This window comes from Cladophialophora psammophila (genome assembly GCF_000585535.1).
Source record: "Cladophialophora psammophila CBS 110553 chromosome Unknown aczJe-supercont1.2, whole genome shotgun sequence".
In the NCBI taxonomy this organism is placed as follows: domain Eukaryota; kingdom Fungi; phylum Ascomycota; class Eurotiomycetes; order Chaetothyriales; family Herpotrichiellaceae; genus Cladophialophora; species Cladophialophora psammophila.
The window spans coordinates 1,795,838-1,823,680 of record NW_006912923.1 but is presented as its reverse complement, the minus strand read 5'-3'; the positions used below and the strand labels follow the sequence as shown (position 1 = coordinate 1,823,680).

The window sequence follows — 27,843 nt, the reverse complement described above, 5'->3', positions numbered from 1 at the left end:
CCGCGCCTTTTTGATCTGTCGTCCGTTTCCATTTTACAGCCATGATCCACGCGCAGTGACTTTTCCTAAAGCCACAATCTTCAACTGAGACCTAGTTCCGATCTTTTGCCCATCATCATGTCAATTGCTTCCTCTTTCGCCCCCTGAGGATGGTCGAACTGCCAGCGTGCAAGTTCATCGACCGCTTTCCCGAGCCAGGGACCGACCTTTGGATTTCCCAATGCTTCTCTGATCTCGTTGCCCTTCAGAATTGGAGTTACAGCATACGCGTCTTCCAGCTTCTGATAGTGAATGTAAGCAAGGAAGTTCTGATACCGGTCAGTCACGGTCGCGAAATCTTGCTCCACGAGGTCGCAGAGCAGTGAGAAAAGCACATGCGATCTCCACGCCTCTTTACACCGTCTCAGTGTCATACCCACGTCTCCTCGGATGGCTTTCTCGTCGTTGGCGGATTGCACTCCGTCGAGGATGGCGGGCCGCATGTCGATCGCATCTCTCAGGACCTTGCTCATGCTGTTTGTGGCCTTGATGCCTTCCCTGGACGCCTGGTATGCGTTTGCAGACGACTTACACCAGGGCGTGTACGCCGCGAGGAACCAGCTCAGGGTTTGGTCCTCCCTGGGTCTCAGGCTTAGGCAGATCGAGGATTTCTCGTCCAGGATCCTTTGGAGGCCGTCGTAGGCGATGATTGCATGACCGGCGTCAACCGAGTCGTCGATCGGCGGTGTTGCCGGGTCGGCGAACACAGTGAAGTAGAGATCAAACTCGTTGACGTACTTCAATCCGGTGTAGGGATCAGGTCCGGCCATGATCTTGCCGATTTCCACCCCCACGCGCTCTCTACTGATCTTCAAGCGGAGGGCCTCGTGGATGGTTGTGTCTTTCATCGCCTCTTTCGCACTCGGCTCGATCTCGTACTGCAGTCGGCAGGCAAACCGGATGAGGCGCAGAACCCGTAGTGGATCGTCCTTGAATGTCTGATACGGCGCAAGGGGCGTCCGGATGATCTTGTCCTTCATATCCTCGAGCCCGCGATGCGTAAAGTCCTCGACCTCTTGCGTGTCCAGGTTGTAAAAGAGGGCGTTGACGGTGGCATCTCGACGGAGCGCATCTTCTTCCGCAGTGCCAAATTCAACCTGTGGATGGCGGTTTTGACGATTGTAAACCTCTTTTCTGAGATTGACAAAGTCGACATCGATACCGAACATTCTGGTAGTGATGGTTTCTAGGTGCTTCGACTTGTCCGGATTCGCCTCGATCTTGTGAATATCCTTCAACTGTGAGTTGAATCCTTGTTTCCTGGCTTGCTCCTCATATTTTGCGCCGTGCTCCTTGATGAAAGTCTGCAGCGCCTGACCAAACTCCCATCCGGTCATCGTGCTCAGTGCCACGTCGATGTCATGGCTTTGCACACCGAGCAGCTTATCCCGGACCCAGCCCCCTGTCCACCGAAGCACGAGATCCTTCATCCCAGGGACGGACTCCATCTGCGTTCGGCAGTCCAGCAGGCACTCCCGGAACAGCTTCTCCGCTGGTGTCAGTGGGAGTTGTACTGTAGTCATTTTTGATGAGGGACGAGACTGGGCAATATTGCGGAATGGGTTTGGAAATTTTTTGATGCCTTTAACGGCCCGAAAGGGCATAATATGCACCCACAATCAGGATGACACGAATCTCAGTCCGAGTGGCCGTGTCCCATTTCTCTTGGTGGTATTTGAATTGCTGGCATGGCGCTATGAAGAAAGAGGGATGACTTTCATCTCCAGGATCAGTCACGGCAAGTAAAGGTAGCACGAAGAAGCTAGACGAATGCAAACTGACAGATTTGCTGGTTATTTGCTTCTCGGATGCAGTATCAGGATATACGTTTGAGTCTTTGTTGCTGTTTTCACATTAACGTTCCACGATTTGTTTTCATTAGGCTAAGCATCAGCCTCGCCAGGCCATTAGCGTCGTCTTGTGTCCGGAATATCATTACTCCGGAACCCGAAGTTGACCTCGGCCGGTGTCGGCTTTCGCAGTAGAAACAGTTCTGTGGTTGAGATCCAAACTGCACTGGCCGTACCGCTTGATCTAAGCTCTGCAATACTGTCTCCAAGAGTGTCCTATTCTCGGCCAACACTCGCCTTGCAAAGACCGCAAGATGCTTGTAATCGGGCTTACAGGCTCGATCGCAACGGGCAAATCCACCTGCTCTCAGATACTGTCCTCTCCCCCGTACTCTTTGCCATTGGTCGATGCCGACTTGCTAGCACGAAAAGCAGTGGAACCAGGCACATGGGGATACCGCCGCATAGTCGCAACCTTTGGTCCCACGACACCAGAACTCCTCCTTCCGGCCTCAGATCCCCAGTGCGGCGGCAAGGAAAATGGGCCGAACGGCAAAGGGAGACCGTTGAACAGACCCATGTTGGGGAGAAGAGTGTTTGGCAATACAGAAGAGAGGATACACGACAGGAAGAAGCTGAACGCCATCGTACATCCAGCCGTGCGGCTCCTCATGGCACGCGCGATGCTGTATTACTATCTCCGAGGACATTGGGCTGTGCTTGTTGACGTTCCCTTGTTGTTCGAGTCTGGTCTCGACATCTTCTGCAGCACGGTCATTGTCGTCGCTGTCTCCGATCCACTGATCCAGATGCAACGTCTCCAAGACCGAGATCCGCATCTATCGTTTGAAGATGCAGAGAACAGAGTCAAGAGCCAGGTCGATGTGCGAGAAAAGGCTGTGCGATGTGAACGTCGAAACAACGGCAAGAAGGATGCGGGAAAAGGTTATGTCCTCTACAATGACGGAAGTAAAGACGATCTTAAGATTCAGATTGCGGACGTCATGGGGAAGATCAGATCTAAAAGTCCGCGGTGGTGGAGTCTGCTGCTTCTTGTTTGCCCGCCTCTTATGGCTACGGTCGCGTCCTGGGAAGTATTCTGGAACTGGTATGTACGGCGGAAGACTATTAAGGCGAGAGGCGAAGAAATGGCGAAACCGAAATAGAGAGAGAGGTTGTATAGTGAGTAGTTCTCTCTCTCTCTCTCTCTCTCCCTATAATAATAAGTTTAGAATGCTGCTAATACGTATAACGATTCTTATTATAGTTTTATATCTTTACTTCTCTTCTACCATAATCTATCTCTCCTCTCCTCTCTGAACTACAAGATGTAAAAAAAAAGTCCAAAAGCCCCACCGGATCTGATCTTACCTTTTCCCCCCTTAACAACCGGATCTCCCACTTGGGTGCTGCGGCTCCTGGCCTCCCCCCGGTGAGGAGCGTTCTCGAGCAAACTTACAGCAGCCAACAGAGAGACCCGGTTGACTTCTCACCAAGACCACGATATGACCGATTCATATCGTGCTGATGTGAAATGAAACGTTTGAACAGAAGGAGAGACATACATATGGGCCGAGACCTTCTGCGCTACCTTTAGGGCACACAGCGAAAACCACACATGAAGTAATTCCCTCCTTTTATTTTTCAAACACAGGGGGAGGAAGGCCCCGCCCACCAAACCCGATGTATGGAGAACTTTGAACTTTTTTTCGTGTCCGTATATCCGGCCACTCGAAGTGTAGCTTGCGAAGGTCTCGATTTATTCGCAGTGCGTTACCCCCAAATTCTTTCAAATATGTTGACAGGATTTGGGCGACATAAATTGATATAGTGCATCGGAGCTTGCTGCCGGTCTCTACTGTTTTCCTTTGAAGCTTGGCGAGAGTGGTGAGGCAGGAAGAAGTGCTGGGTAGTGAATTGTTGACCACGAGACTGCACGAGGCTGCACGAGGCTGTAGGTTGGCGAGCTCGGTATAGGTTTGTTTAAATAAAAGCTACGTCGCTTGCATAGATTCCCAAGATGTCTATAGACTCAAGCACATGCACGCTATTCTCCCCTCTTCAAATATCCACTTACAGCCCTCGAGACGGTTGTAACTTCACTCGACTGTTGCGTGGAAATCGGAAAATGCCCTTGTGGATGCGGGCGATAGCCAAAAATCGGAACTCTTCTGACATTATTTTCGTTTGGAAGCTGGAGATTTACATGCAAGCAATGTTATTCGACTATACTAGGCTCACATATCACGAAAAATAGACACTCAAGACTCCTACTGAGATGGTTTCCACCCCATCTCCGTCGCTCGCCCCTGCCATCTCTCCCTCTCTGCTTCGATTGTCGCCAACTTCTTCTCCAGCTCTCTTATCTTGTCAAGTTTGTTCTGACGATGCTTTCGAGAGTTCATCGTGTTACGGATCCGTTGAGCACCCTTCTTGTCGGCCATATCGACGAAATGGATTTGTGGTCCGTATTTCGTCTTGGGACCCGGCGGGCGTTTGAGCGCAGGACGGGTATTTTCACTTGAGCTCAATGGAGTGCAGAGAGTCGACTTTGGAGATTTGATGGAGTTGCTGAAGTCCGATATCCCACCGAGACCGGTATCCGGCGTGATTGGAGATGCCTCGGCGCCAGAATGGCCCGAGTTCGCAGCGGGCACTGAGGTGCATTCTGGGATGAATTGGATCGTGGGTGCTCCAGGGCATGGGATGTCTCCCGGGAAGGAAACGGCAAAGGGATTGGCAAAGAAACTCTCGGGAAAACTCAGAGTCACGTTGCCCAACACCTCGACTGGATCCTCCCGGGGCGAGGCCGCATCTCCCGTTTGAGAAGAACCGTCGCCCATTCGGTGCGTGGCCTCCTCCAGAATCCGATATGTATCTTGATCGCGGCAGGCGTCGCCGATACAGTCACCGGAGACATCGACATTGTCCCAGCCGAGCGCTGAAGAGCTATCATCATCGCCGATGAGACAGTCGTAGTATTGTGATTGAACAGTTCGCTGGCCATGATTGACAGCCAGAGGATGGGACCGTAGATATAAATTGCGTGAAACCGGAGACTCCCACTCGGGCCATTGATTGCTCTTATGGCGGGAAGAGGGAGGTGCAGAGACGGGTAGGCTGGGCAGTAATGGTGGCAGCCATGATGAACAACCGTCCAAAGTGACCTTCGATCAGGACAGGTGGAAAAGTGCTAGACGCCTTGCTTGCTTGCCTGGTTGCAAGGCGGATGAGGGGGATGTGGAAAGGAAAGAGAAGAGAAGAAAGCGGGAAGTGGGATGGGAGCATTATTGAGCCTCGCGTCGTCCGAGCCGGATGAATCTATACCAAACACGGTAACTGGGACGGGCGTCTCTGTCTGACCGGATCGAGTCGATGCACCACCCAAGACCACCAAGACCACCCCAAAATGTGACGGCAATTTCGTCCATTCCGGCCGCTCGACAGCCCGTTTAAGGCCTTCGTCAGATGAGGAAGTGTTCCTTGGTCAGCGGCAATGACTCACCTGTTCGCTGCTTGTGTTGCAGCGTCCCATCGTCCGACCGAATGAATGATGTAACCTGCTTGGATCGAAGAAGACGGACGACGAGATACCGATTCTAGAACCTTTCTGGGGCTTTTCCCCTTTTTCCAATCGTTGCCCGACACATTTGCAGCTGGAGACATCAACGGATTGTCCGTGCCACTGTGTCTCGCGCTCCACAGTATCAAATTGCCAGACATTTCCACCTACCACAAATGTCCTAATACACAGGATGCAGCTGTTGCTCTCGGTCGTGTCTCTTTCTTACCACTTACCTGAAACAGTGCAATATCAACAACGTTGAAGATATCGAACAAACCGACGCTCCATGCCTCAACGCAAAGCGTGTCTTTAAAAGAACCAATTCGCCATCCTACTGCTGGAGAGCTCTGCGTGAACAATCCAGCAGCAGTGATGACGAACATTATCTCGATTGTCCAGCCGACATCGTTTGACAACCCTCGTGAAAATCACAAGTTTTGCCGATCTGAGCTCTGGTTGTTGCTTCACGGCCGTCGTCCCTTGCGGCCAGGGGCAAGGTTAGAAAAAGAGGGTGTGTCGAGGATTTGCGGCACGAATGGGGCTGTTGTGGAAATTAATATATGCTTTATGGCAGTCGACATGTGCCACTACATTGGATATGTATTTGGATATACAAGAATTTGAGTCTATTTCCCTCCTGAGGTTCTCGATAGTTCCTCTGCTAACCGCGCTATGCAAATATGTAAAGGATTGGACGACTCATTGCGAGCCAATGATATTGATGTGTTTCATTCAGCATCCGGTTCGCCTGCTCACGAACCGCAGGTCATGTCGATGAGAGGGTCGTAGTTGGAGTCGACTACAGCGAAGCTCGGTGAGGCCGCGAAGTCGTCAACATCGTAGAAGAAGTAGTTCAGACTGTCGAAGCTTGCACACGAGACCTGCCACCAGTAGGTTTGCAGATTTTCGACCGAGGGGACAGAGTTGCCCACAGCGTCGCCAGAAATAGGCCAGCCGGTCTCAGTTGTCCACACGTCACGACCGCCCGCGACGGCTCTAACTTGATTGACTGCAGCCCAATACGCGTCGTTTGCGGCGCCATTGTCGATTTGAACGCCCTGCCAGTAGGGATATGCATCATTACCAAGCCAGTCAACAGCCTCAATCACGGCTGTATTGGCAGGGTCCACCCAAGCGGTCCAGGTATCGACGTGCCCAACAGACTTGCTGCTTGCTCCAAGGCCCCAAAGCATACCACGGACATCATTGATCTGCGATGCCAATGTATTTGCGTCGGTGTCGCCCCGATACAGATCTTCAGAACCAACAGAAACAGCCAATATCCAATCATGCCCGTATTGTTGAATGGCTTCCAATAATGCTTGCTTTTCTGCCTCATAATGATTGTTATCCTCGGTCCAGACGCCGACAAGGAGTGCGGTCCCAGTCTTGATGGCGGCAGGCACTGCGTTTGCCAGGGTATTGCAGTCGCTCGAGGCGTACAGCCTGGCGCTCTTGAAGTTTCCTGGAAAGCTGGCGACCTTGTTGAAGACGAATTCCCAGTCTGACTCGCTTCGACATGCTCCGTTGGCCAGGTTAGCCCCGATATTGAATCCTTTGTAGTATGCCTCAGCGCCGGAAATAGCGGCAGTAGCAAGAGTAAATAGTTGACTGGTCTTCATGCTGATTTCGAGACCTTGGAAGAGACCTTATTTTATATAGGAGCGGTCGAGTAAATATATGGGGGAAGGAGAGCAAACGAACGACTGTGACAATAAGAAGAAACCAAATGAAGGACTTCAATATACTCAAGCGAGTGACTTGGACGACGAGGAAGAAGACGAAGAAGACGAAGAAGAAGATGAGGATGAGCAGAGCAACGAGAAAATATGTGCCCTCTCAAAAAAGAACGAAGATCCAGAACATTCAAGGTTGGACCTTGCAACAAACGAGACAGTGACCTGCCATGGTGGAGAATCAAGCCTTGAAAGCGTGAAAAAGGGGCGCCACCACCGCCATCCGACGGCCACTGACCCATTCTTTGGTGGCAGGATCAGCGCCCGCTGGTTTGTGGCTGTACCTGCGTTAGCGCTGCTTGCGAGATTGAATGGGCCTGCTCTTCGACGAATGGTTCGCAGATTGGGGTGCGTCTGGACGACAGGTGGACCAAGAATTCAGAGACATCGATTTCAACTTGACCAGAGATTCCCCAAGAGAAGACTCAAAGCCGCGTTGTTGTTTTGATTCGAAGCGAGAAAGAACTGTACTTGGTAGGTACCATTTGCTGCGTACTGTAGATCCACCAAAACCGGCTGACCGGGCTATCATCCCCGTCAAGCCAAGGGTATTTTCGCCTCCGGTAGGTCTTAACTGGAATCGGCCTAACCCTGACGTGGCGTTTTCGGCACAAGACGCCTTGCTCCAAGTCCTTTTTGATGCCAATCCACCATGCCGCGTACTGGAAGAGCAAGAGCAGAGAGTTGATGACAAGGCTGGACTTGTATGACGAGCGCTTTCTGTTCGCCCGTGTCCCGAACGAGGCAAGAGCACACAAGGAACCAGGAATATCAACTGTCAGCCTGACCATGTGGGCAAATTGAAATATTGAAACACATTCGCGGTATTACGGTCGACATGCGTATGCGATGGTGATGCGCAGAAAGAGGCCGCTGCTCGTGGTCGCCACTGCAGGCATTCTGCTCTTCTTGATTTGGCATCTTTACGGCTCGTCCTCGGAATGGGTTCGTGATGGATCCTCTTCTGAGTATGGACTAGGTCACAAGGACGAGGGAGAACCGTTGAAGGAGTTGGAGGAAGGCCTCAGTCACCGTCCTTCGAAGCCCGGGAAAGGCCATATCATCAATCAAATTGCCAGCTTTATTCCGCTCCCCACAGCAATTCAAGATCTTCCCAGGATCCAGTATGACTTCAAGCCCGAGAGCGGACCGGCCAGAGAGTCTCGGCTGGCTCGTCTTGAAGCTATCAAAGCGGCAATGATGCACTCGTGGAAGGGCTATCGACAGAGGGCATGGCTGAAAGACGAGCTGGCCCCTGTGACAGGCGGATATAGAAGTACTTTCGGTGACTGGTCTTTGACTCTGGTGGATACCTTGGACACACTCTGGCTGATGGGCTTCAAGAACGACTTTGAGGCCGCCGTTCACGCGGTGGCCGGCATCGATTTCAACACTGCCACACAACTTCCAATCAATGTCTTCGAGACTACAATCCGTCATCTTGGAGGTCTGCTCGGAGCGTATGATGTGAGCAATCGTCAATATCCTACATTGCTCGACAAGGCTATAGAGCTTGGTGAAATGCTGTACGGCGCATTCGACACGCCAAACCACATGCCAGTTACGAAGTGGTCAAAGATTGGTGTCGAGGGTGCATCAGGCCATACTCTCGTCGCTGAGCTTGGGACGTTGAGTCTTGAATTTACCAGGCTCACGCAGCTGACCGGAGACCCGAAGTATTACGACGCGGTGCAGCGCATCTCAGACTGCCTCGGAAGCCAGCAGAACTATACAAGGGCACCAGGCCTTTTCCCACATATTGTCAATGCGAGGGAATGCTGGTTTGGGGACGGCGTGACCTTTTCTATTGGTGGGTCAGCCGACTCGGTTTACGAGTATTTCCCTAAGGAATATCAGCTGCTCGGAGGAGCCAACGAGCAGTACAAGAGGCTCTTTGAAATCGCCAAAGATCCAATGAAGAAGTTCATCCTCTTCAAACCCATGACACCAACCAACGAAGACATTCTCATGGCAGGTACCTTAAAGTCCTTCAGGCCCGGCCATACCGAACTCATCCCACAGACTCAACACCTCGCCTGCTTCGCTGGAGGCATGTTCGCTTTGGCTGCGAAATTGTTCAGTTCTCCTGAAGATCTGGAGACGGCCGACAGATTGGTTCACGGCTGCATCTGGGCGTACAAGCAGACCGCGACAGCCATCATGCCGGAGATGTTCCACCTCATTTCGTGCCCTGCTGACGACCGTCAGTGTAAATGGGACGACAAAGCCTGGCACAAGCACATGCTCCTCCTCAACTCCCATGACGAAACTCCCCAGGACAAACTGCTGCCTGAGGGCGAACGCTTCCGCAAAAAGTCCCAGCGGCTGCGCTTGCCCAAGGGCATCGCGGCCATCGCCAACCGTGCATACGAACTGCGCCCCGAGGCGGTCGAGTCGATCTTCGTCCTCTATCGCGTCACGGGCGACGAGTCCTTGCGCGAAAGCGCGTGGGAAATGTTCGAGGCCATCACCAAGTACACGCGCACCGAGTTTGGCTATTCTTGCATTGAGGACGTGACGCTGTCCGATCCGCGCAAGACGGACAAGATGGAAAGCTTCTGGACGGCTGAGACGCTGAAGTACTTTTGGCTGTTGTTCGAAGACCCCAACGTCGTGAGTCTCGACGACTTCGTCTTGAACACGGAGGCGCATCCATTTCGATTGCCCAAGAAGCGATGACAATATCCACGTTTGAAATGTTTTTGCCATGAATAGAGAGATTTGCCAGGCTGGTTCCTCAAGCGACGATAGTCGGTTCGACGCGAAGGCAACGCATTAGAAAATCCTGTTCAACACCTGTTTCACGTCGTCGCTTATCTTTTCGTCCCCAGGAGTGTCCTGTCCTTTCTTCTTGCCCTTGACTTCAGTCTGCCTCCAAGTTCTCCTGACATCCAGACCAGTCCCATCTCCACCACGATGTTCCGGATCCTCGCCGCCTCCTTCTTTGCTAGCCTTCTTCCTCTTGATTCCCTCTACCTTCCTCCCCGTCTCCACGCCCTCAATGAAGCGTTTCGTCTCCCTCGCGATGATCCTCCTCTCTTCGTCCCTCCTGCCCTCTTCCTCTCGCTTCTCCTCCCTCACCCCAGCCATCAACTCCTCCCACCTCATGCCTTTCAAGTACTTCATATTCCACACGTCGTCTCTATACCAGCCGCCCTTCTTCCCGCCCACGGTGGTGGCGTTCAACGTCTCGGCGCACCTTCGCGCGACTTTCTTGGACGAGAACTCGATCCAGCCTTCCGTGTAGAGCTGGCGCGAGTTCTTTTTCGAGTTGTGTGCGTGGCGCGAGGCGGGGGATAGGAAGAGCCGCTTGATGGGCGAGAAGCCCCGCTGTTCTAGGAGGTTGCGCAGCGCAGAGGGTTTCAAGTAGGGAGGGAGCGATGAGAGGTAGATTACACCTGGGGTCGTTTCCTTCGGTTTAGACTTTTGGGTTTTCTTCTGGTCTGCATGTCCGCTCGTCACGGATCCGGATTGAATCTCTTTGCCTCTCGTCGCCACGTTTGCTTCTGCGCTCTCTACATCCCCAAGGTGTTCTTTATTCTTGTCGTCCTTCCTATTCTCGTGCTCGCGATCATCCGATCCTAAAAGCGGAGCCGCAGACGGTGTGCTCGCGGTCTTTGGGACTCGGGTGTGCCTCAGATCGAGCCCATGTTCTTCTTCATCGCTGCTTTCGCGTTCGATCTTTCGTCTCTTACTTGCTCTGCCAGCTTTCGATACTTCAGCAGCTTCAGAGTCGTAGCCGGCATCCTGGTCGGAGTCGTCCAAAAACCCTGCGTCGAGGTAGGTATTCCTCCTCTCCGGACCCATCGTTGTCAGCTTCCGACAATTTTAAACTCCGTAGGTGAAGGGAGGGGGGCTACAGAAGGTTTTGCTGCGTTTGAGGGCAAAGATGTTGTTCTGAAATACGCAACAAAAGACTAGGAGTGCACCAACTACCAGTTGAGGTGCCAGTGGTGAATGTGAATGTGGAGAAAAATTTTGGTTGGAGAAACCCTGGTGGGAAAAGTAAGGCTGAGCAAGGCTGCGTCGAAAACACTGCTGTAGGTATGTTTGTGAATCGCTGTTCGCACGCAAATGCGGGGCTTTTCCCTCCTAATGCTACATTTGTCTAGAGCAGCCCCTCTAATGTAGTCCATCTATAAACGGGGACTTTCACCTTTCCAGCGAAGGGCTTTGCCATCACTGGAAACAGTCTTGCGTGCAATTACATCTTGGACTTTCTCTCTCACGCCAGCTTTGTTCTTCCACTGCCTCAAAAGCTCGTCAACCACTCTCTTTGAGCCTTCCTTGCCCACGTCCTTGACAACAACCTCGATATCTGCCTCTCGGGGTAACGCAAATTTGGCGTGCGGATAGTCTGTGTAATGCTGGTCGAGTGCTCCTTTGTAAGGCTCCACCAATTCCAGAGCCTCTTGTTCAGTAGGCATGACGAAAAATTCATCCACATCCGCTGTCGAGACGTCCTCTAACTTGGCAGGTTTCCACTCGGGTTTCGTGGGCGGTTTGTTGATCAGACGTGCAGTTACGCCCTCGACAAAGTCGGGGTGTGCCATGAATCTGCTGGCCATCTTGTGTTCTTTGACGAAGGTCTCAGAAATGTTCCAGTGCCTCCCTTCTCTTAGCTGACGTAGCGTGACCCGAAGACTGGTGGGAGATCGAATGGCGATAGTCTTTTGAGTTGCTTTCGCCCATTCGGCGATCTTCGCATCTGCTGAACCAGTTTCTTTCTGGAGAGCGCCCAATATCTCCTCTATCGTGTTGTACTTGAAGACTCGATCGACAGCTTCTCGCAGTGCACCGGTGAGATTTCCATATTGGGCAGCGTCGTACGAATCCGGTGAGGGCAGACTGCTCGAAAACTCGGAGATCGTGGAGTCGATGAGCTCAAGTCGTTCCTTAAGATCTGCGTAATCCTTGAAAACAAGCTCAGAGAGTCGGGTTGTCATTTGTGCCAACACAGAGCTGTCGATGTAATGTGTGGCAATGCCAGCATAGAAAGCCTGCACACCATGGAGTCGCTCGGAGGTCAACGATAGATAGGTACCAATCTCACCATCCAAACGAGGCAAAAAGAAACTTCCACCGACATCAGGGAAGAAACCAATGGTCGTCTCAGGCATAGCAAAGACGGTCTTTTCGGTGGCAATCCGGAAAGGTGCATGGACTGAAAGACCAACGCCACCTCCCATGGTTATACCATCCATGATTGCTATGTATGGTTTACTGTATGTCGCAATCAGATGGTCCAATTTGTATTCGAGCGCAAAATAGTCCGAGGACTTCTTTTGGCCTTCTGGACCTTCTTTATTCTGCAGCGCTAGTTCAGCAACGTCACCGCCCGCGCAGAAAGCTTTTGGGCCAGCGCCGCTGATTAGAACGACGTTCGCCATTTGAGATTTTTCCCACTCCCGAAGCCGAGGCAGGATTTTTCTTGCCATTGATCCATTGAGTGAGTTGAGCTTCTTAGGCCGATTCAGTTCTATGGTTCGCACGCCGTACATGGAGTTGAACAGGACATCGTCAGGGTCGTCCGTGGGGAGCTCTTTCGGCATGGCGCCGTATCTGATGGTTGTAGAAGACATCTGCAGGAATATGAGCTCAAAGTGATCCCCCTCTACAGAATAGACCTTACCGTTCGACGGCCCAGTCCCAATGGAGAAAAGGGAGCTTTGGACCTTGCAGCGAAAGTGGCTGTTCTAGCAACAGTACCGAACGCGACAAGAGATGCCGCGTATCTCGCGCAGCAGGCTTTCATGTCGAAGAAAAAGGACAGGAAATTACATTGAATGCTGGTGGGCAAGTTGATCTGGGGGAATTCGTTCAATATGACGGGCTGCGGAGGACGAACCTCGGGAATTTGTCCGCATGCTTCAGCCCCGAGGCTTTGGCTCCATGCCAGCGAACTGCTTGACCTATTAAAGAAGGTAAAGCGAAACATTCACGTGCAGCACGTGCGAGGCTGTCCGATGAAAAAGGTTTCTTGGCTCCGACCGGGGTCCAACAAGTGGGAGGCGAATTCTGAATAATATAGAGACACTTTTTCTCTTCCATTTCTCAGACGCATCTTCTCTCGCCTCCTGACTATTTATTCTTTTACCTCGTGAAGTAATTCTGGCTGTGCTCCTTCATAAATCGTATCTGGTTCACGTCACAGAATTCCACGATGTCGATGGACCTCGATGCGCCAGTCGCTCTTCCTACTGTGAACAAGCCACAAGCAGCAACAATTCTTTGTTGTAATTGTGGCGCCCCCATCGATGGGACCGCCTCCGCAGGTGCTTTATGTTATGACTGTATCAAACTCACTGTCGATGTATCAGAAGGAATCCAGCGGGAGGGCGTGCTTCACACGTGCAGAGATTGCGAAAGATGGCTAAGCCCACCCTCACAGTGGGTATCGGCAGCCCCAGAGAGTAGAGAACTGCTGGCGTTATGTCTACGAAAACTCCGAGGCCTCAACAAAGTTCGGATCATCGATGCCAATTTCCTCTGGACGGAACCCCATTCTCGGCGGATAAAGGTCAAGATTACCGTTCAACAAGAGGCGTACGAAGGAACGATCCTGCAGCAAACTTTCGAGGTGGAGTATGTGGTCGCCTTCCAACAATGTCCAGAATGCGCCAAGTCATACACACCAAATGTATGGCGAGCCTCAGTCCAAGTTCGACAGAAAGTCCCTCATAAGCGAACCTTCTTGTATCTCGAGCAGCTGGTCCTCAAACATCAAGCGCACAAAGACACGATAAACATCAAAGAAGTCAAGGACGGGCTAGATTTCTACTTTTCTCAACGAAATCATGCCGAAAAATTTGTCGACTTCCTCACCTCTGTGGCACCAGTCAGAGTAAAGAAGTCCCAAGAACTGATTTCCATGGACATCCATACATCCGCAAAGTCCTACAAATTCACATTCTCTTGTGAGCTATTGCCGATCTGCAAAGATGATCTAGTCGCTTTGCCCATCAAGATGGCCAAATCCATCGGGAACATCGCACCCTTGACCCTCTGCTACAGAGTAGGCACGTCAATCAATCTGCTAGACCCTACTACGCTACAGACAACGGACATGCCCACATCGACGTACTGGCGAACGCCTTTCAAAAGTCTTGCAGATGTGCAGGAACTTGTAGAGTTTGTGGTGCTCGACATCGAACCCCTTGGCACTCAAAACGGTCGGTTCTTCGGAGCCGAGGCCACCGTAGCACGAGCGTCAGACCTTGGAGTCAATGACAAGACTTACTACTGCCGGACACATCTTGGTGGCGTGTTGCACGCTGGGGACTCAGTACTTGGCTATCACTTGACAGGAACAAACTTCAACAACCCGCAGTTCGAGGATTTGGAGCAGAGCAACAATTATTCATCAACCATCCCAGACGTGATGTTAGTCAGGAAATTCTACGCCAGGAAGAAGAAGGCCAAGTCCAGAAACTGGAAACTGAAGCGGATGGCTAAAGATGAGGGCGAACTGTTGCCAAAGAAAGCAGACCAGGATAGGATGGATGCCGATTATGAAATGTTCTTGCGAGACGTGGAGGAAGACGTCGAGCTCAGACAAACGCTAGCATTGTACAAGAGCAAGGATCAGAAAAAGAAGGATGCAGATGAGATGAGCATGGTGACTGGAGAGAGCAGCGATGACGAAGTGCCTCAGATAAACATGGATGAACTGCTGGATGACTTTGAAGATCTCGATGTAAACGACGAGGTATGATCGGAGGATACGAGCGGGGAGAATGCAATACCAAGGTCTGCGCCAACAGGGCATTTGATGGCGAACTGCTTGACGAGTCACTTGAATAAGTCAATTGCCTGATGCAGCCTCGTGCAGCCTGGTGTAGCCTCGTGTAGCCTCGTCTCTCTTCCAGACCTTCCTACCTTGTATATGACGTCATGTGATCCATACAGTGGGAGCTAGTGCGCGTGGAATAAGGAGCGGGAGAGTTGCTGAGTCAATTACCAACTGGTGACCTGCAAGCCTGATATATCCTCCCATCGTACCGCCTACCTTCGGGTTGAAGCCGGTGTAGGTTTCTCGCCCATTTCAATTGAAGGCTGAAACACGGTTGACTCTTGGAACCTTGTCACATTGTCAACGTTCGCACGCCCTTCGACTTCTCAGTCAAGGCAGAACGGCATCGAATCGTGTGGCACGCCTCGCCAAGCTATGAATGGCTACCTACCGAAAAGGTGTCCAATGCCTCGCATCGCGTCACGGGCCACAACGTAGCCGTGTCAACAATAGAGTATAGACGACTGAACATCCAAAACACGTCGTTTTCTTTATTCTCTCCAGAAAACTGCCATCGTCTCTAGCTGTTGACTTGTCCACCCAAGACCGTCAAGTTGTCCGTTCCTTCCGCATTCCTTCCTCTTCGTGCGATGGTTATTGTCTTTAGAGGGCTGCCGCGAGTAAGGTTGACTTGCTGTGATTGAAGAGATGAGTTCCGTTTTCTTTCGACGCCCTTCCGATGGAAGCTCCTCCTCCAGCTCAGAAAATGACAGCTCAGAGGAAGATGAGCACTCTACACAACAAGTTCACGAAAGTGTTGGGGAAGGCCCGACATCTATCACAGAATCACTGTCAAGCCATGGCAGTGTATCATTTGGAGACGAGGTGGATGCCCCGGCCAGTTCTTTTTCAAATGTCGAACAGCACCGGACCAACCTGCTCAGCGCTCTTCTGGAGGACTTTGCCCGGAACAGAGCATGCGAGATCATGAACAATGCAAGGCCAGGATCCAGATTCACCAGACTCTCGGCGGAAGTCCAGCCACTGGCAGAAAAGTTCTACGAGCAACTGAGTCAATCATTATCTCTGACTGGCATCCTCCCGGCCAGCAATGACAGGGGCAACCAGCAAACACGAGCGGCATACCTCGCCGGCATCGAAAGTCTTGCCCTCGGGGGCGTACAGAGCCACGATCTTCTCCACGGGCCAGCTCGGAATCAGCTTCCATTACTTGAACATCAGCCGGCGGTGAACACCGTCAACAATCAGCCCCAGAGTCTCTTACCCAATTTGCTCGGATCGCCTGTAACAAGTCTCTCTTTCCATGATCAGACTCTTTTGTCACCTTACCGGGACTTGATGTTATCTGTGGCCTCGACCCGTCGCAGTCACTACGAATCCAGCTTTCAGCAACTGAGATTGCTCGGAAAAGGGGGATTTGGGAGAGTATATCATGCTTACAACCTATTTGATAAGAAGGAATACGCTGTCAAGAAGATTCCTTTAAGCCCTCGGCTATCGCAGCGGTACCGAGAGTCTGGACACAAAGAGCTGGAAAACATATTGCGAGAAGTACAAGCTTTGGCGCAGTTGGAGCACAACAACATTGTCCGTTATCATGCGACCTGGATAGAGGAGCCGAGGAGAGCATCTGATGCTGTATACCAGCCTGGAAAACAAACCCTCACAGTTCAAGGCAGGAAACTCATTGCTGACCGCCCAAGACATCCCCAGCCAACGAATCGAAATGCTCCAACAAGATTGCCAGAGTCAGATCGCGGCGATGGTATCATCTTCGGCTTTGACAGTAGACCGAACACTCCTGTTCAGGATATGGAAAGCGCCGCCACTCCTACGCGATCCGCCAGTGAGACCGATAACGACCAATCCTCCGCACGGGCTTCTGAAATCTTCACAGATGGCAACGCAAGGGCCAGCATTTCGAAAGATCCAGCCATGGATGAGTCAGTGTATGTGCTACACGTGCAGATGTCAGTATATCCCATGACACTCGCACAATATTTAGCACCAGCACCAGCCAATGCAAGAAGTGCTCCCGGCAACCCCGTTCGCAGACACTGTTTCCACCTGGTACCAGCCTTACGATTGCTCATGGGTATCCTGTGTGGTTTGCAGTACATTCACGCGAAGGGACTGGTGCATCGTGACATCAAACCTTCCAATATCTTCATCTCAAGCTTGAGCATTCCCATGGTAGGGCTGGTGTCAGACGGATATTACGAGGTTGGATCCTGCGTCGGCTGCGCAAATCCTAGCGCATATTACGTTAACCCACGGATTGGCGATTTCGGACTTGTTGCGCAGTTGGCTAGAGAGGGTGACGTCGAGACCAGCAACAACGGCGGCAAGACCAGCAAAGGGGTGGGCACAGAATACTATCGACCTCCGCGGTGGATTGACTCAGAAGGCAGGGCAAAGTCGAATCCAGACGTGGATGAGAAGGTGGACGTGTTTGCGCTTGGTGTCATTTTTGTTGAATTACTGTGGCCCTGCCTGACCAGCACAGAGCGCATCCATGTCCTGCGGGACCTGCAGAAGGGCAGGACGCCAACTGGCCTGGCTGAGAAAATTGACAGTGAAGGACATGAACCCGGCACAGGCCAGAGTGTGGTTCAATGCATATCCGGAATGCTCGAACGAGATCCGCGGCGCCGATGGGGATGTGAGGGGGTGAAGCAGGAACTGGACATGTTACTGAGCAGGTCTAAGACCTTGGTGGTCAATCACGGTAGTAACGGAGGCGTTCGTGGAATCGACGGCGCCGACATGAGAAAAGTCCACAGTTTAAGTGAGGCGGGTGGAGAGGCAGATGGACAGGCGGAAGAATTGCTCCTAAGATGAGACACCGATGTTGGCAGCGGCGACGGTGCCTGACGACAAGATCTGTGCTCCTCCATACTCCTTACTTACGGGATAACCTACCTCGCTACCTACCTACGAGTACGAAGTACCGGGTACCTCGTACATGCTCGTGGGACCTAGCGAGTGGGTAGGCTTCATTACCTTCGAGTAGTGCAGACCAGCAAGTGGAGGTGTGGAGGATCTTCAATGATTGTTGCAACTGGACTACAGTAGCTCGCTGGTTAACCACAGACGGCAATGAGCACGTGAGCTCATTGACCAGAAACGGACAAGCGCGTCATTTCCCGGAGAATCGGCGAGTGGTTCCTTGGCATTTACCTGCGGTCCTTTCCAGTCATCCACCATCCTTTGCCCAATTTCTGTCGGGAGGTCACTCCTACTTCGCACAGAGTTTGAATCTTGGTGAATGTCAATATCGGTATCGCTCAATTTGGCTAGGTATGGTCATCTGGCCAAGACGACGAGCCGGTGTTTGCAGCTCGTTTCCCCATCAAGTGCGTGTTTCGGGAGCGAGCAGTCATAACCCACGACTCCCTACTCACAACTTGGACGACCTGCCAACTTCATCCCAACGTCAAATTTCGCTTGGCCGCAAAGCAAACCGGCCGAGATGGCAGGGTGTCTCTCCGTCTCAACCGTTTCTTTGACGTCTGATGTCCTCGGGACATACCTATATGGGGTGCAGTCCACGGGTCTATGTACCGAGTATGATCTCGGGAACAGCCGCTGTCATGCGCAGTGACTGGTAGGTTGGTTGGTATTGAAAAAAGCTGCCCGAAACTGGGGGAACCAAGCAGCACACCCTTTTTTTGTTTTGTGTCTGTTTTAATTGCTTCGCTGAGCTTCGACTCTTGTGGGTACCCTTTATCTGCTTCCCAAGGAACTTACATAACCGGCTAAGCCGCATTCCGCACGATTTTGGCGCCAGACCCCCTGCCGAGTGTTTGGACTGAAACGAAATAGGGGGAGTTTGAGAGTATGGCCCGACACCATCGACACACGCCAATTTCCCAAAACAATGTCCCTGGAACTCGGCAAAAGGGTCAAATCGCTGTTTGCGGAGGGATTTTGAGATGCACCTCTTTTCTCCAACCTGCTGTGGCTTTTCTTTTCTCATCGTCTTGACCTTATATCTTCTGTGCGTCGCGTGCTTAAATACCTGTTGACCAGGATCGAAGAACTCAGCAGTCCACCGAAGAGAAGCCCGTACAGTATTCCAAATGGTCGCCATGAAGACATCAGCCCTCGCTCTGGCGTTGGCAGCCGCGGTCAGCGCCCAATCGTCATCTGTTATCAACGTTTTCATTCCTGGTGCGGATAAACAAACTCTCATGGGATCTCTGATTGCATCCGTATGTACCAATTCTCTCTGATTGCATGCATGTCGACTCAACTTTGGCATTGTAGGATGCTTCCAGGACGACGATGGCCATCTCGTGTCCGACAAACGCTGACATGACCGAATGTGGCTTTGGCCCTGACGCGGTCACCATCACTTACGGCCCGTCCACCTTTCTCGCGGCAGAGACCCTCGACCCGTTGTCGCTCATGCTCGACTGCAATCTGAAGGGGACAACGGCTGCTACATGTACTGAGACATACATCGGACCGGCAGATATCCTGGATGCGGTAACGGCCACGGCCACAGACTCATCGACGGCAACCGACACTAGCACTAAACTGATCACGACCACGACGACCACGGTGCTGTCGCAATCGGAACTGTAAGTCCCATATTCCAGGAGCTTTTCTTATAGTTATTTTCAGAGGGGGGTTAGGCGCTCACAACACTATAGCGTTTTCATTCCCGTGACGATCACCGCATTCGGCGATTCTAGCAGCAATACTGGGGCCAGCGGAAGTGCATCCACAGCTGCGTCAACCGGAAGTGCTGCGGCGTCTAGCAGCGGGAGTGGCAGCTCCACCGTTCAGAGCAACAATGGCGGCAGCGTGGGCGCCACTCGATGGGAGTTGGTTTCCGCAGCGGGGGCCGGGCTGATTGGGTTGACGCTTATGTTGTTTTAAAAACAGTGACACCAATTGTTCAGGCATAGCAGGGAGCATATGAGAGCGCGGGCACAATGGGGCATACAAGGACAAGTATAAAACACATATCCTCGGCTGCTTTGTGTGGAACTCTGGAGCAACAAGGAGACGGCTGCCATAATAATAAGATACCCAACAAAGCAACAATCGACCACAGATTTGTCTTGTCGACTGTGGGCACGGGTCGAAGTCTTGCGATAGTTGCAAACGGAAACCCTGGGCACTATGGGCCTGTGACGATGGTCGGATCTGACGTCCGGGGGAAGAGCCACACCTAGTATAAGGAGGGCAAGGGGAGGGATACGGCGAGGGTGAGCATGGTGAGCAGGCCCGGGAGATGACACATGCTATGACATCGCCGATGGTCGCTGAATTGTCGTGTCGTCGCCTCCTTCGTGTGATGTTGATTTTCCCGTGCTTTGTCTGTTTGTTTGTTCCCATTGAGAAACGAGAGTCGAGGGTAACACCAAACCACGGGGCCACCAAGGCTGCATTTGGCTCAGCAGTTCTCCCTTGCCCAAAAGTTGGGTTTCTTCCTGTCTCGTGCCAGTCGACGCCTGCTTGCCACGATTGTGGCTTGCCCCTTGGGCTGACCGTACGTAGTGATTCGCCCGCAAGTTGACGTAGCCGAGCGATCGAACTGCTGGGAATCGGCGGTTATGTAAGACGGGCGATCAGCATGGAAATCGACGATGGCCAGCGCAGGGCTATCAGCGTCTCGGTGGATTGCTGAGGTGTGAGGCAGTGGTTGATTCGACGGAGGTGCGAGCCCGAGTGGCGCTGAGTAGCGAGTGGATCAGCGTGGTAGATGGCACTTTCCATGATTCCCATGACCAGACACCGCCAGAAACCCACCCGAGAACTGGGGGGATCTCCGCCGATCTCCATGGCCGATGGTCGATGACATAGGCGGCGAGCGATCCCCAGAGCTGGGAGCCAAGGGGAGCTAAGGGAGCTAGAGGGGGGCAACGATGCGGCTTTGCAGCTACGCGGGCACAAAGATGCTCGATGAGTGACATGCCACCGCCAACTGCAAACAGTAGTGTTGGCTACCTTGTACTTGTAGTGCATTGGTTGATGGGACAGAAGCGAGAGGCGAGACGTTTGGCGTGAGAGCGTGAGAGCGTGAGAGTGTGAAAGGGTCTGAGAGGGGAGAGTTGGGTGAAATTTCCTGGAGCCTCTTGGCTGGCATTGGACTGCGTTGCGCTGCCTGCGCTTGCCACGGTTGCTGCATGGGCCGTTTCCGTCTTCCCTCTTTTCTTTGTTTCCTCATCCAAGCCTCCTGGGGATGAGAGCGAACTTCCAACTTCTGTGTTATTGCTCTCATCTGCCCTGCTGCCTGTTCCCTGCTCCCTGCTCCCTGCTCCCTGCTCCCTGCTCCCTGCTCCCTGCTCCCTGCTCCCTGCTCCATCCTTGCCCCGCACCCAGCAGAGCACCAAGCACGCTCCTTTTCTACCTACCTACACATGCCGTTCTAGGACACTTCTTCCACGCCACCACGGCCACCACGGCCACCACTGCCACCACCCGCAACGAGATACCTCTCCAGCTCCTCATTTGCTCTCCTACACTTTCCCGTCCAGCCCGTCCTCTCTGCTCCTCTCTTCTCCTCCCTCTTGGAAGTTTGTTCCTGGGCATCCTACCAGGATTGCTGGAATCAGCCACTCCACCCTTGCGTCTCGCAGCCACTGGGGCCCTTGTGCTCAGGTGGAAAAGCCACTCTCAGGCCCGGGTCAAGTATCCGCCACACTACCACTAGAACCATCGGTCGATCTCTGGCTCTCCTCTCACCCGCCGCGCTCCACCTGTGTAGCAAGACAGCCCACCGCGTCCACCTGGCACAATCCAACACAATCCTCACAACACGTTCACCCAGCAAGAGGAGGATTTTTCTCCCGATCCTTTCTCAGATCCAGTGCGAAATCCCGTCCTTGGAGTTCCACCCCGTTACTACCCACTCCTCGATTGCTGATCCTAAATAAAACTGTCTCCCTTCCGAACCCCAGCTACGCGCCCTACCCATCTCCTGGAAGTCTGTTCCTCGCTCCCTTCGCTCTCTCTGGAACATTCTTTAATCTTCACACCCCCCCGCTTCCCACCATAGGAACCATATATCCCTCCTCTGTACCACCATTCTAGATACGTCCAAACAAACACACCTCGTCAGACAAACAGACCAATCCAACGCCACCCTCTGGCTTTCAACGCAGGCGATACCCCAAGCGGAATCTACGCCCTAGCAAGCCACAGTGCTCTCAAGGGCATTGAAGCTCTTTCAATTGAGTAGTTGTGGGTTAAGAAACATTCCTCATAATGGGCACCCTTGCGAGTCACTCCGGCATGTCGTCCGCTGGCATCGCTTCCGCCACCCCCAGCATCAGTGACCTTGATGGTTACAACTTCCGCGACTACCAATTTCCTTCCAGCACTAGCTATGCACCTGTCTCATCTGGAGACGACGATTTCGGCTTTGACCCACCACAGAAACCTCTGGTGCTCAACGACTTCCAAGTTTACAGTCCACCAGATGACTATGCTATGTCTCAATGGCCTGAGTTCGAGCGGGACGATGACTTGAAGCCATCTACAGAAATGCCGCTCAACCTCGACAGCTACGAGATGGACAAGTTCATCACCTCTGTGTTACCCAACCCCACCACGGCCATCTCACGATATGGCCAAATGACACCGCCACGATCGAACTCCACGGCTAGCTCTGACTCAAAAGAGGACAAATTGTCTCCCAAGTCTCAATCGGCCGACCCAAAACTACGAAGACGGGGGAAAGGTCGCCCGAAAGCTACAGAGGCAGCCTCTGTACCGCCTAAGGCGACTACCGCGGGGCGGAAGCGAAAGGCCACGCGAAAGTCTTCCACCACGATCGAACAAGGAGACTCGCCAGAAGCGCAGAAGAGAAAACAGTCACTCGAGAAGAACAGACTGGCTGCTGCTAAGTGCCGGATCAACAAGAAGGAGAAGACGGAAAAACTACAACGTGACTCGCAAGAGAAAGCCATTGAGAATGCCTACCTCAAAGATCAGATCATGCGCATGAAGGACGAGATCCAACAGATGAACGCAGTCCTTGTCGCGCATGCAAACTGTGAAGGATGCAAATCTCCCGAAGAGATTCAGGCCCACCTCAATGCTCTCGGCAACGAGTTTTTCACTCAGCAGCTGGCCCTGGCCAGTCACAACTTTGGAGAATTTCCTCAGGTGAACTTCTCCAGTATACCCGTCCTGCCCGACACTTTCTTTCCCGGCCCGAGCGAGGGTGACATGCTACATCCGCCTCTGCCAGAGTTTAATCGCTCTGCAGAGTTCGAGGTTCACACTCCGGCACCGGCCGATTGAAAGAGAGGAAAAGGCCTTCCACCAACAATTAACCATCTTTTACAACATGTACCAATTAGCGCGGAATCTGTTTTGTTGCCCAGGAAGACCGGACAGGGCAGCTGCTCTTCCCATGGTTGCCGGATCAAGGCGGCCTTTTTGATGATACCCCGCACAGAACTTTCTCTGTGGCTTCAGCAGCTCCGTGGAAAACCGAGGATCCTTGATCAATCAGACGTGCAGGCGGTCCTGTCGAAGACAGCTAGCATGGATTGGAGGGGTCAAGAGTCTCTTCGTCTGCCCCGCTTCACGTGGCGGTGCGACTTTGTGACTGACTGAAATGGTCCCGATTCGATGCCGCTCCGACTTCCTTATCACCGCGGAATGAGCTTCTGTTTCAATATTTTCAGCTGGCTCCTATCCTTACGAGTCCGGGTTATGCACGACCGGAGCCCATAAAATTGCTGCCTTGGGGGCTCGCTTCGGCGTTATCCGGCGCCCAGGGAGCGGCTCCGCAGCTACTCATCATGCTTGCGCAAGTGGCTACAATAGCCCCACGACCGCTCGGACCAGCATGGATGAGATTCTGGCTACATTTGAGCGCGTCAGAAGGGATGGAAGAACAGGCCATCGTGATGGAGGCAGCGAGAAGTGGTCTTTTCACATGAAAAGTGGAGTTCAGCTTCCTGCAATGATATTACTGCGGGTATGTACCTGGTGCTGAATCATTCGGCCTTATGAGATATGTAATGGTAGTTATTAGTTGCAATGGGATGATCAGCACATTATGCGACGATTTCTTTCCACGCATGTCCGCTTGTACTTATTCAATCACCAAGTTAGAGTCTAATATGTGGATTTCTCCTGCGAGGTACAAGTCGATTGAGGTAGGAGTGCTCGAAGATCGATGACCGAGTGGAGTGAGCGGCATTGGAGAGCAGGATCCGAGGAGTGGTTAAGTGGTTAGGTAGGCAAGCCTCCCTTGGTGCCTTTGATCGACCTGGCAGAACAAGATTCTAGAAGATAAGGAAGGGAGGAGACTTTTTGCTCGTTTGATTCCAAATTTTCCAAAGTAACCTTTTCGGTTCAACTGGCTCTGCTCAGCTCTGCTCTAGCCATGTACCAGCTACCTAGCCAACGTAGGTATCTCGGTATGGACCAGGTATGTGTCACATGCATGTATGTTACAGGTAGGCAGGTAGGCAGGTAGGTAGGTAAATCTGCTCAAACCTTTGTCTTTTTTTTTTCTTTTGGTTTTTTTTTTTTTTTGCTCTCGGGTTGATACAGTACCAGGATTCAAGGTGATACGATATATTGCGGATCCGGGGAATCATTGAATCAGCGATGGAGAGCGGATCAGGTGGAGTCTGTATGTACCGGGTAGTTGTCACCGAGCTGTCACTCCTGTCCAAGCTCTACAAGCACAAGGAGTGTGTCAGAACAGACCAACTGGCAGCAGGAGACCTCCCCCCCCTTCCACCGCCCTCCTTGTCTGTTTAGCCTCACTGGCGCTCCAAGTGACATTGACATTGACATTGACATTGACCTCATCGGGTGGTCAGCCTGGAGGATATTCCACGACCTCAACTACGTGCTGTCACTGTGGCTGTGGCTCTCGCTGTGGCTTATGCGAGGGGATTCTGCGTCGCGCAGTCAATGATAGATGCTGCAAGCGCAGCGCAGACGAGGCTGGAAAGGGCTGAACGACCTATACAGCGCGCAGCACGCAGCGCGCAGCTCAAAGCATGCGGAGGATCCAGTACGGGACTGGTATACCGAGCACACAGGACATCCATTATGTACCTCCGAAGGACTCTTCTCCCCCTCTTTCTGTCTTTGTTTTTCTTTAGAGGAAGTGGGGTCATATCATCATTCTATCCTCCGTGCCTGGGTGAGGGCGATGATATACGCCTCGGGCAGACGGACAGACGAGGCAGGAGGAAGTGGCAGGACAAGTAGGCAGGTAGGTAATAGGCAATAGGTAGAAAGTAGGCTCTTGAAAGCCGCGCCCCAAATTCCTCTGGAACCCTTCTGAGATATTTATCTAGATCCTGAACGCCCCTTTCTTTCTCTCTTTTCTTCTTCTTTTCTTCTCCTTCTCACCTGACCCCCAATACCTTATCTTGACCGTCGATTCCGCCCTCCCGCCGATCCCGCTCCCGATGGAAACGCCTCAGGAGGCTGCACCGCTTGCGACGCTGACGTCGGCAGCCAGCCACCACCGCCACCCATACCGCCATAATGCTGGTCCTGCTGCTCCGAGAATCCAAGCTCCGCAGCCTCGTTGAGGTCTCCTCCCGTCTGGCTGAGCAGATACTCGGCTCGCGCTCTGCTTATTTCCAGGGCTGCTGTGAGTTGTTGGATCTTGGCAGGGTCGGCTCGCGCAGTGGTCGTGTCCTGGGTGCCAGCGCGCGGAGTTTGTGGCGTGGCACCGGGTAATGAATGCTCAATTGGACTTCCGTTGAAGCGGGGATTCGAAATCGGGCTTGAAATCGGCTGACTAGAGCCCGGATATGGGACGGGCGCTGGCGGCGACAACACCGGCGGCGCAGGAGGGGCTCGCGTCGGCCGTGTGGGCAACGACTTGTCTTCTCGGCCGGGCTCCGATAATGGCTGTGAGTTACTCTCCAATTTGACATCCTTCCTCCTAATCGGTGTGGCAGTATGGTCGTGGGAGAAAATTACTCGTGGGGGCGGCGGCGTCGGCGGAAACTCTTGGGAAAATGGACTACGAGGGTCATGGCTGGCAGCTTCGTGACCGGGGAAGCCGCCTGGAACGTTGAAAATATGTGCTGCGTCCGCTCGAGGGCCGCTCACCGTGTGAGTTTGCTCCGGCCGGAGCACGCTTGGAGGAGTATAGGTTCTCTCCGCATGTGTGGAAACTCCCGTCTTCGGCCGCGACGGCAGGGCCGGCGAAGATTCAGGCGGCAAGGTCCCGGGCGAGTGAGTCTGCTTGGGTGTGACAGGACTATTGGGGACAACAGGCGGCGCGGTTTGACCAGGCCGAAATGGATTCGACGGAAGAGGTCGTCGACTACTAGAGCTTTGGGCCGTTTCCACGTCGCGAGATGATTGTTTCAGAGGCGTTGCTTCCATGGCCGGTGCTGGCCGTGAACTCCTTTTCGGCCGTGCGGGAACAGTTGGAGCCGGGACGTATCCCTCTCTGATGGATTCTTGGGGTTGGTACGGCTTCCTGGATTGGTGGATATCTTTGATCAGCTCACAAGATTGGACATGGCTCTTCAGAGCCGCAGCTGACGTCTCGAGGGACGTCTTCCCTCTCTCAAGGCAGGCATAGCACGAGTATGCGGCTCGTCTGTCGTGCAGGGAAGCACACGCCTGGACATGACAGCTCACGACCAGTGGCCAGTCCTTGTCGAGAGAAACGGCGCTGAAGCTGTCGGCGTCTGCGATGACGAGATAGCAGTGTTTGCAGGTAAGGTTTCCATTGGGCCGGTGAATCAGGATTGAATCTATATCTGCTCGCGAGTCTTGAAGGAGACGTGCCCCTTCGCAGTAAGTGATGTCCATGGTCCTGGCGACGGAGACCACTGTAGTTTTCCTTTCCTCGCTGGGTTGTTCGGGCGAAGGTTATAGAAGAGGAGTCAACGATGACGCGATGTGGCTTTAGGATAAGATAGGACCGAAGAAGAGGTCAACCACGCGTCGAAGCGGCTTCCTGAAAATCAGTGTATTCGCCAGGGTGGAAGAACCGGGGAGGTTATCTTGCCTGCTTCAGTGTTCGCCCTGCTTCGCCCGCCCTCTTCTGGAAACTAGAGCTCTTCTGGTGGATTGATTGAAGTGGGCGGGCTAGCGATCAGGCTCACTAACTAGGCAGACCTTTTTGTCAGGTTGATGATGATCAAGGAACACTCTCGATCAGGCTGGGCTGAAAAGAATATCCCTGTCGTTATGTATGCACCAAAGACGCCACAGAACCCTGTGTTGGCTCTGTACGAGGTATTCAGTGGACAAACTTGCTTGCAACTGCCGTTTCAGCCTACCTGCCACTCTGTAACCGAGTCTGGACTAGATAGGTTGACTTCGAGATAGGCACCGTGCAAGCAGATGCACGCGGCCGAGACGGGGCAAAGTCAAGGCAGAAAGCAGAAACCATGACCGTGGGAGGAGGGACAATGAGGCGTTTTCTCAGCATCAGTTAAGCAAAATGCGTGTGTGTCGTCGCCCGAACGAGGCGCCGAGGCACCAGATCTGGGCCATGTTCGCTTGGGGGTGTGCAGGGATGTGCAGGGATGTGCAGGGCTTGTTCTACCTCGCCCATCTCCAGCGAGCGGTGATGGTCAGTGATGGTTAGAGATGGTCAGAGATGGTGCTCTAGGCTCCAGCATTTCTCCAACGCCACCACCATCTGCAGGGCCACGAGGCAGCTCCAATCATATTGCGGCCGTGGTTGGCGAAGTACGCGGCTTGTTTCTTGCTTCCCATTCCAACTTTTGTTCCGCTGTAGCCTGTTGTGGTGCAAGATTGTCACTTGCTTCGCAGGCAAGGGAACACAGTGGCTAATTGTGCACAATATGCACACGACGATGACGGCTTTGAGGGGCGAGAGGCGAGAGGTAAGTGGATCGACACAGGCCGCGCAAGATGGCGAACTGCTGTGCGCCAGTAAGGCTGAGCTGAGTGAGTAGTAAGATAGAGAGAGTGTGTGAGTGGGTGTCTCTGTGTGTGAGAGTGAGTGAGAAGCGACCCGCTAACCAT

The 27,843-nt window shown here is 52.8% G+C and overlaps 12 protein-coding genes across 12 annotated transcripts; 6 read left to right on the top strand and 6 right to left on the bottom strand.

The window, feature by feature from the left end:
• Positions 1-80: 80 nt before the first annotated feature.
• Positions 81-1,562, bottom strand: A1O5_02007 (uncharacterized protein; the record flags this gene model as incomplete). The annotated part of the gene is made up of 1 exon (XM_007742623.1): positions 81-1,562. One exon carries the CDS (start codon positions 1,560-1,562, stop codon positions 81-83), a length of 1,482 nt encoding a protein of 493 aa, XP_007740813.1.
• A 581-nt stretch (positions 1,563-2,143) lies between these two features.
• Positions 2,144-2,995, top strand: A1O5_02006 (dephospho-CoA kinase; the record flags this gene model as incomplete). Its single annotated transcript, XM_007742622.1, has 1 exon — positions 2,144-2,995. One exon carries the CDS (start codon positions 2,144-2,146, stop codon positions 2,993-2,995), a length of 852 nt encoding a protein of 283 aa, XP_007740812.1.
• A 1,104-nt stretch (positions 2,996-4,099) lies between these two features.
• Positions 4,100-4,672, bottom strand: A1O5_02005 (uncharacterized protein; the record flags this gene model as incomplete). Its single annotated transcript, XM_007742621.1, has 1 exon — positions 4,100-4,672. The coding sequence occupies one exon, from the start codon at positions 4,670-4,672 to the stop codon at positions 4,100-4,102; it is 573 nt and encodes a 190-aa protein (XP_007740811.1).
• A 1,474-nt stretch (positions 4,673-6,146) lies between these two features.
• On the bottom strand, positions 6,147-7,016 carry A1O5_02004 (glycosyl hydrolase family 17; the record flags this gene model as incomplete). The annotated part of the gene is made up of 1 exon (XM_007742620.1): positions 6,147-7,016. One exon carries the CDS (start codon positions 7,014-7,016, stop codon positions 6,147-6,149), a length of 870 nt encoding a protein of 289 aa, XP_007740810.1.
• A 969-nt stretch (positions 7,017-7,985) lies between these two features.
• A1O5_02003 (uncharacterized protein) lies at positions 7,986-9,809 on the top strand (the record flags this gene model as incomplete). The annotated part of the gene is made up of 1 exon (XM_007742619.1): positions 7,986-9,809. The coding sequence occupies one exon, from the start codon at positions 7,986-7,988 to the stop codon at positions 9,807-9,809; it is 1,824 nt and encodes a 607-aa protein (XP_007740809.1).
• A 96-nt stretch (positions 9,810-9,905) lies between these two features.
• On the bottom strand, positions 9,906-10,937 carry A1O5_02002 (uncharacterized protein; the record flags this gene model as incomplete). Its single annotated transcript, XM_007742618.1, has 1 exon — positions 9,906-10,937. One exon carries the CDS (start codon positions 10,935-10,937, stop codon positions 9,906-9,908), a length of 1,032 nt encoding a protein of 343 aa, XP_007740808.1.
• A 329-nt stretch (positions 10,938-11,266) lies between these two features.
• Positions 11,267-12,712, bottom strand: A1O5_02001 (uncharacterized protein; the record flags this gene model as incomplete). Its single annotated transcript, XM_007742617.1, has 1 exon — positions 11,267-12,712. The coding sequence occupies one exon, from the start codon at positions 12,710-12,712 to the stop codon at positions 11,267-11,269; it is 1,446 nt and encodes a 481-aa protein (XP_007740807.1).
• A 581-nt stretch (positions 12,713-13,293) lies between these two features.
• Positions 13,294-14,844, top strand: A1O5_02000 (nonsense-mediated mRNA decay protein 3; the record flags this gene model as incomplete). Its single annotated transcript, XM_007742616.1, has 1 exon — positions 13,294-14,844. The coding sequence occupies one exon, from the start codon at positions 13,294-13,296 to the stop codon at positions 14,842-14,844; it is 1,551 nt and encodes a 516-aa protein (XP_007740806.1).
• A 726-nt stretch (positions 14,845-15,570) lies between these two features.
• On the top strand, positions 15,571-17,724 carry A1O5_01999 (PEK protein kinase; the record flags this gene model as incomplete). Its single annotated transcript, XM_007742615.1, has 1 exon — positions 15,571-17,724. The coding sequence occupies one exon, from the start codon at positions 15,571-15,573 to the stop codon at positions 17,722-17,724; it is 2,154 nt and encodes a 717-aa protein (XP_007740805.1).
• A 1,446-nt stretch (positions 17,725-19,170) lies between these two features.
• On the top strand, positions 19,171-19,770 carry A1O5_01998 (uncharacterized protein; the record flags this gene model as incomplete). Its single annotated transcript, XM_007742614.1, has 2 exons — positions 19,171-19,469; positions 19,542-19,770. The coding sequence occupies 2 exons, from the start codon at positions 19,171-19,173 to the stop codon at positions 19,768-19,770; spliced, it is 528 nt and encodes a 175-aa protein (XP_007740804.1).
• Positions 19,771-22,104: 2,334 nt separating this feature from the next.
• On the top strand, positions 22,105-23,145 carry A1O5_01997 (uncharacterized protein; the record flags this gene model as incomplete). The annotated part of the gene is made up of 1 exon (XM_007742613.1): positions 22,105-23,145. One exon carries the CDS (start codon positions 22,105-22,107, stop codon positions 23,143-23,145), a length of 1,041 nt encoding a protein of 346 aa, XP_007740803.1.
• A 2,097-nt stretch (positions 23,146-25,242) lies between these two features.
• On the bottom strand, positions 25,243-26,655 carry A1O5_01996 (uncharacterized protein; the record flags this gene model as incomplete). The annotated part of the gene is made up of 1 exon (XM_007742612.1): positions 25,243-26,655. One exon carries the CDS (start codon positions 26,653-26,655, stop codon positions 25,243-25,245), a length of 1,413 nt encoding a protein of 470 aa, XP_007740802.1.
• Positions 26,656-27,843: the final 1,188 nt, after the last annotated feature.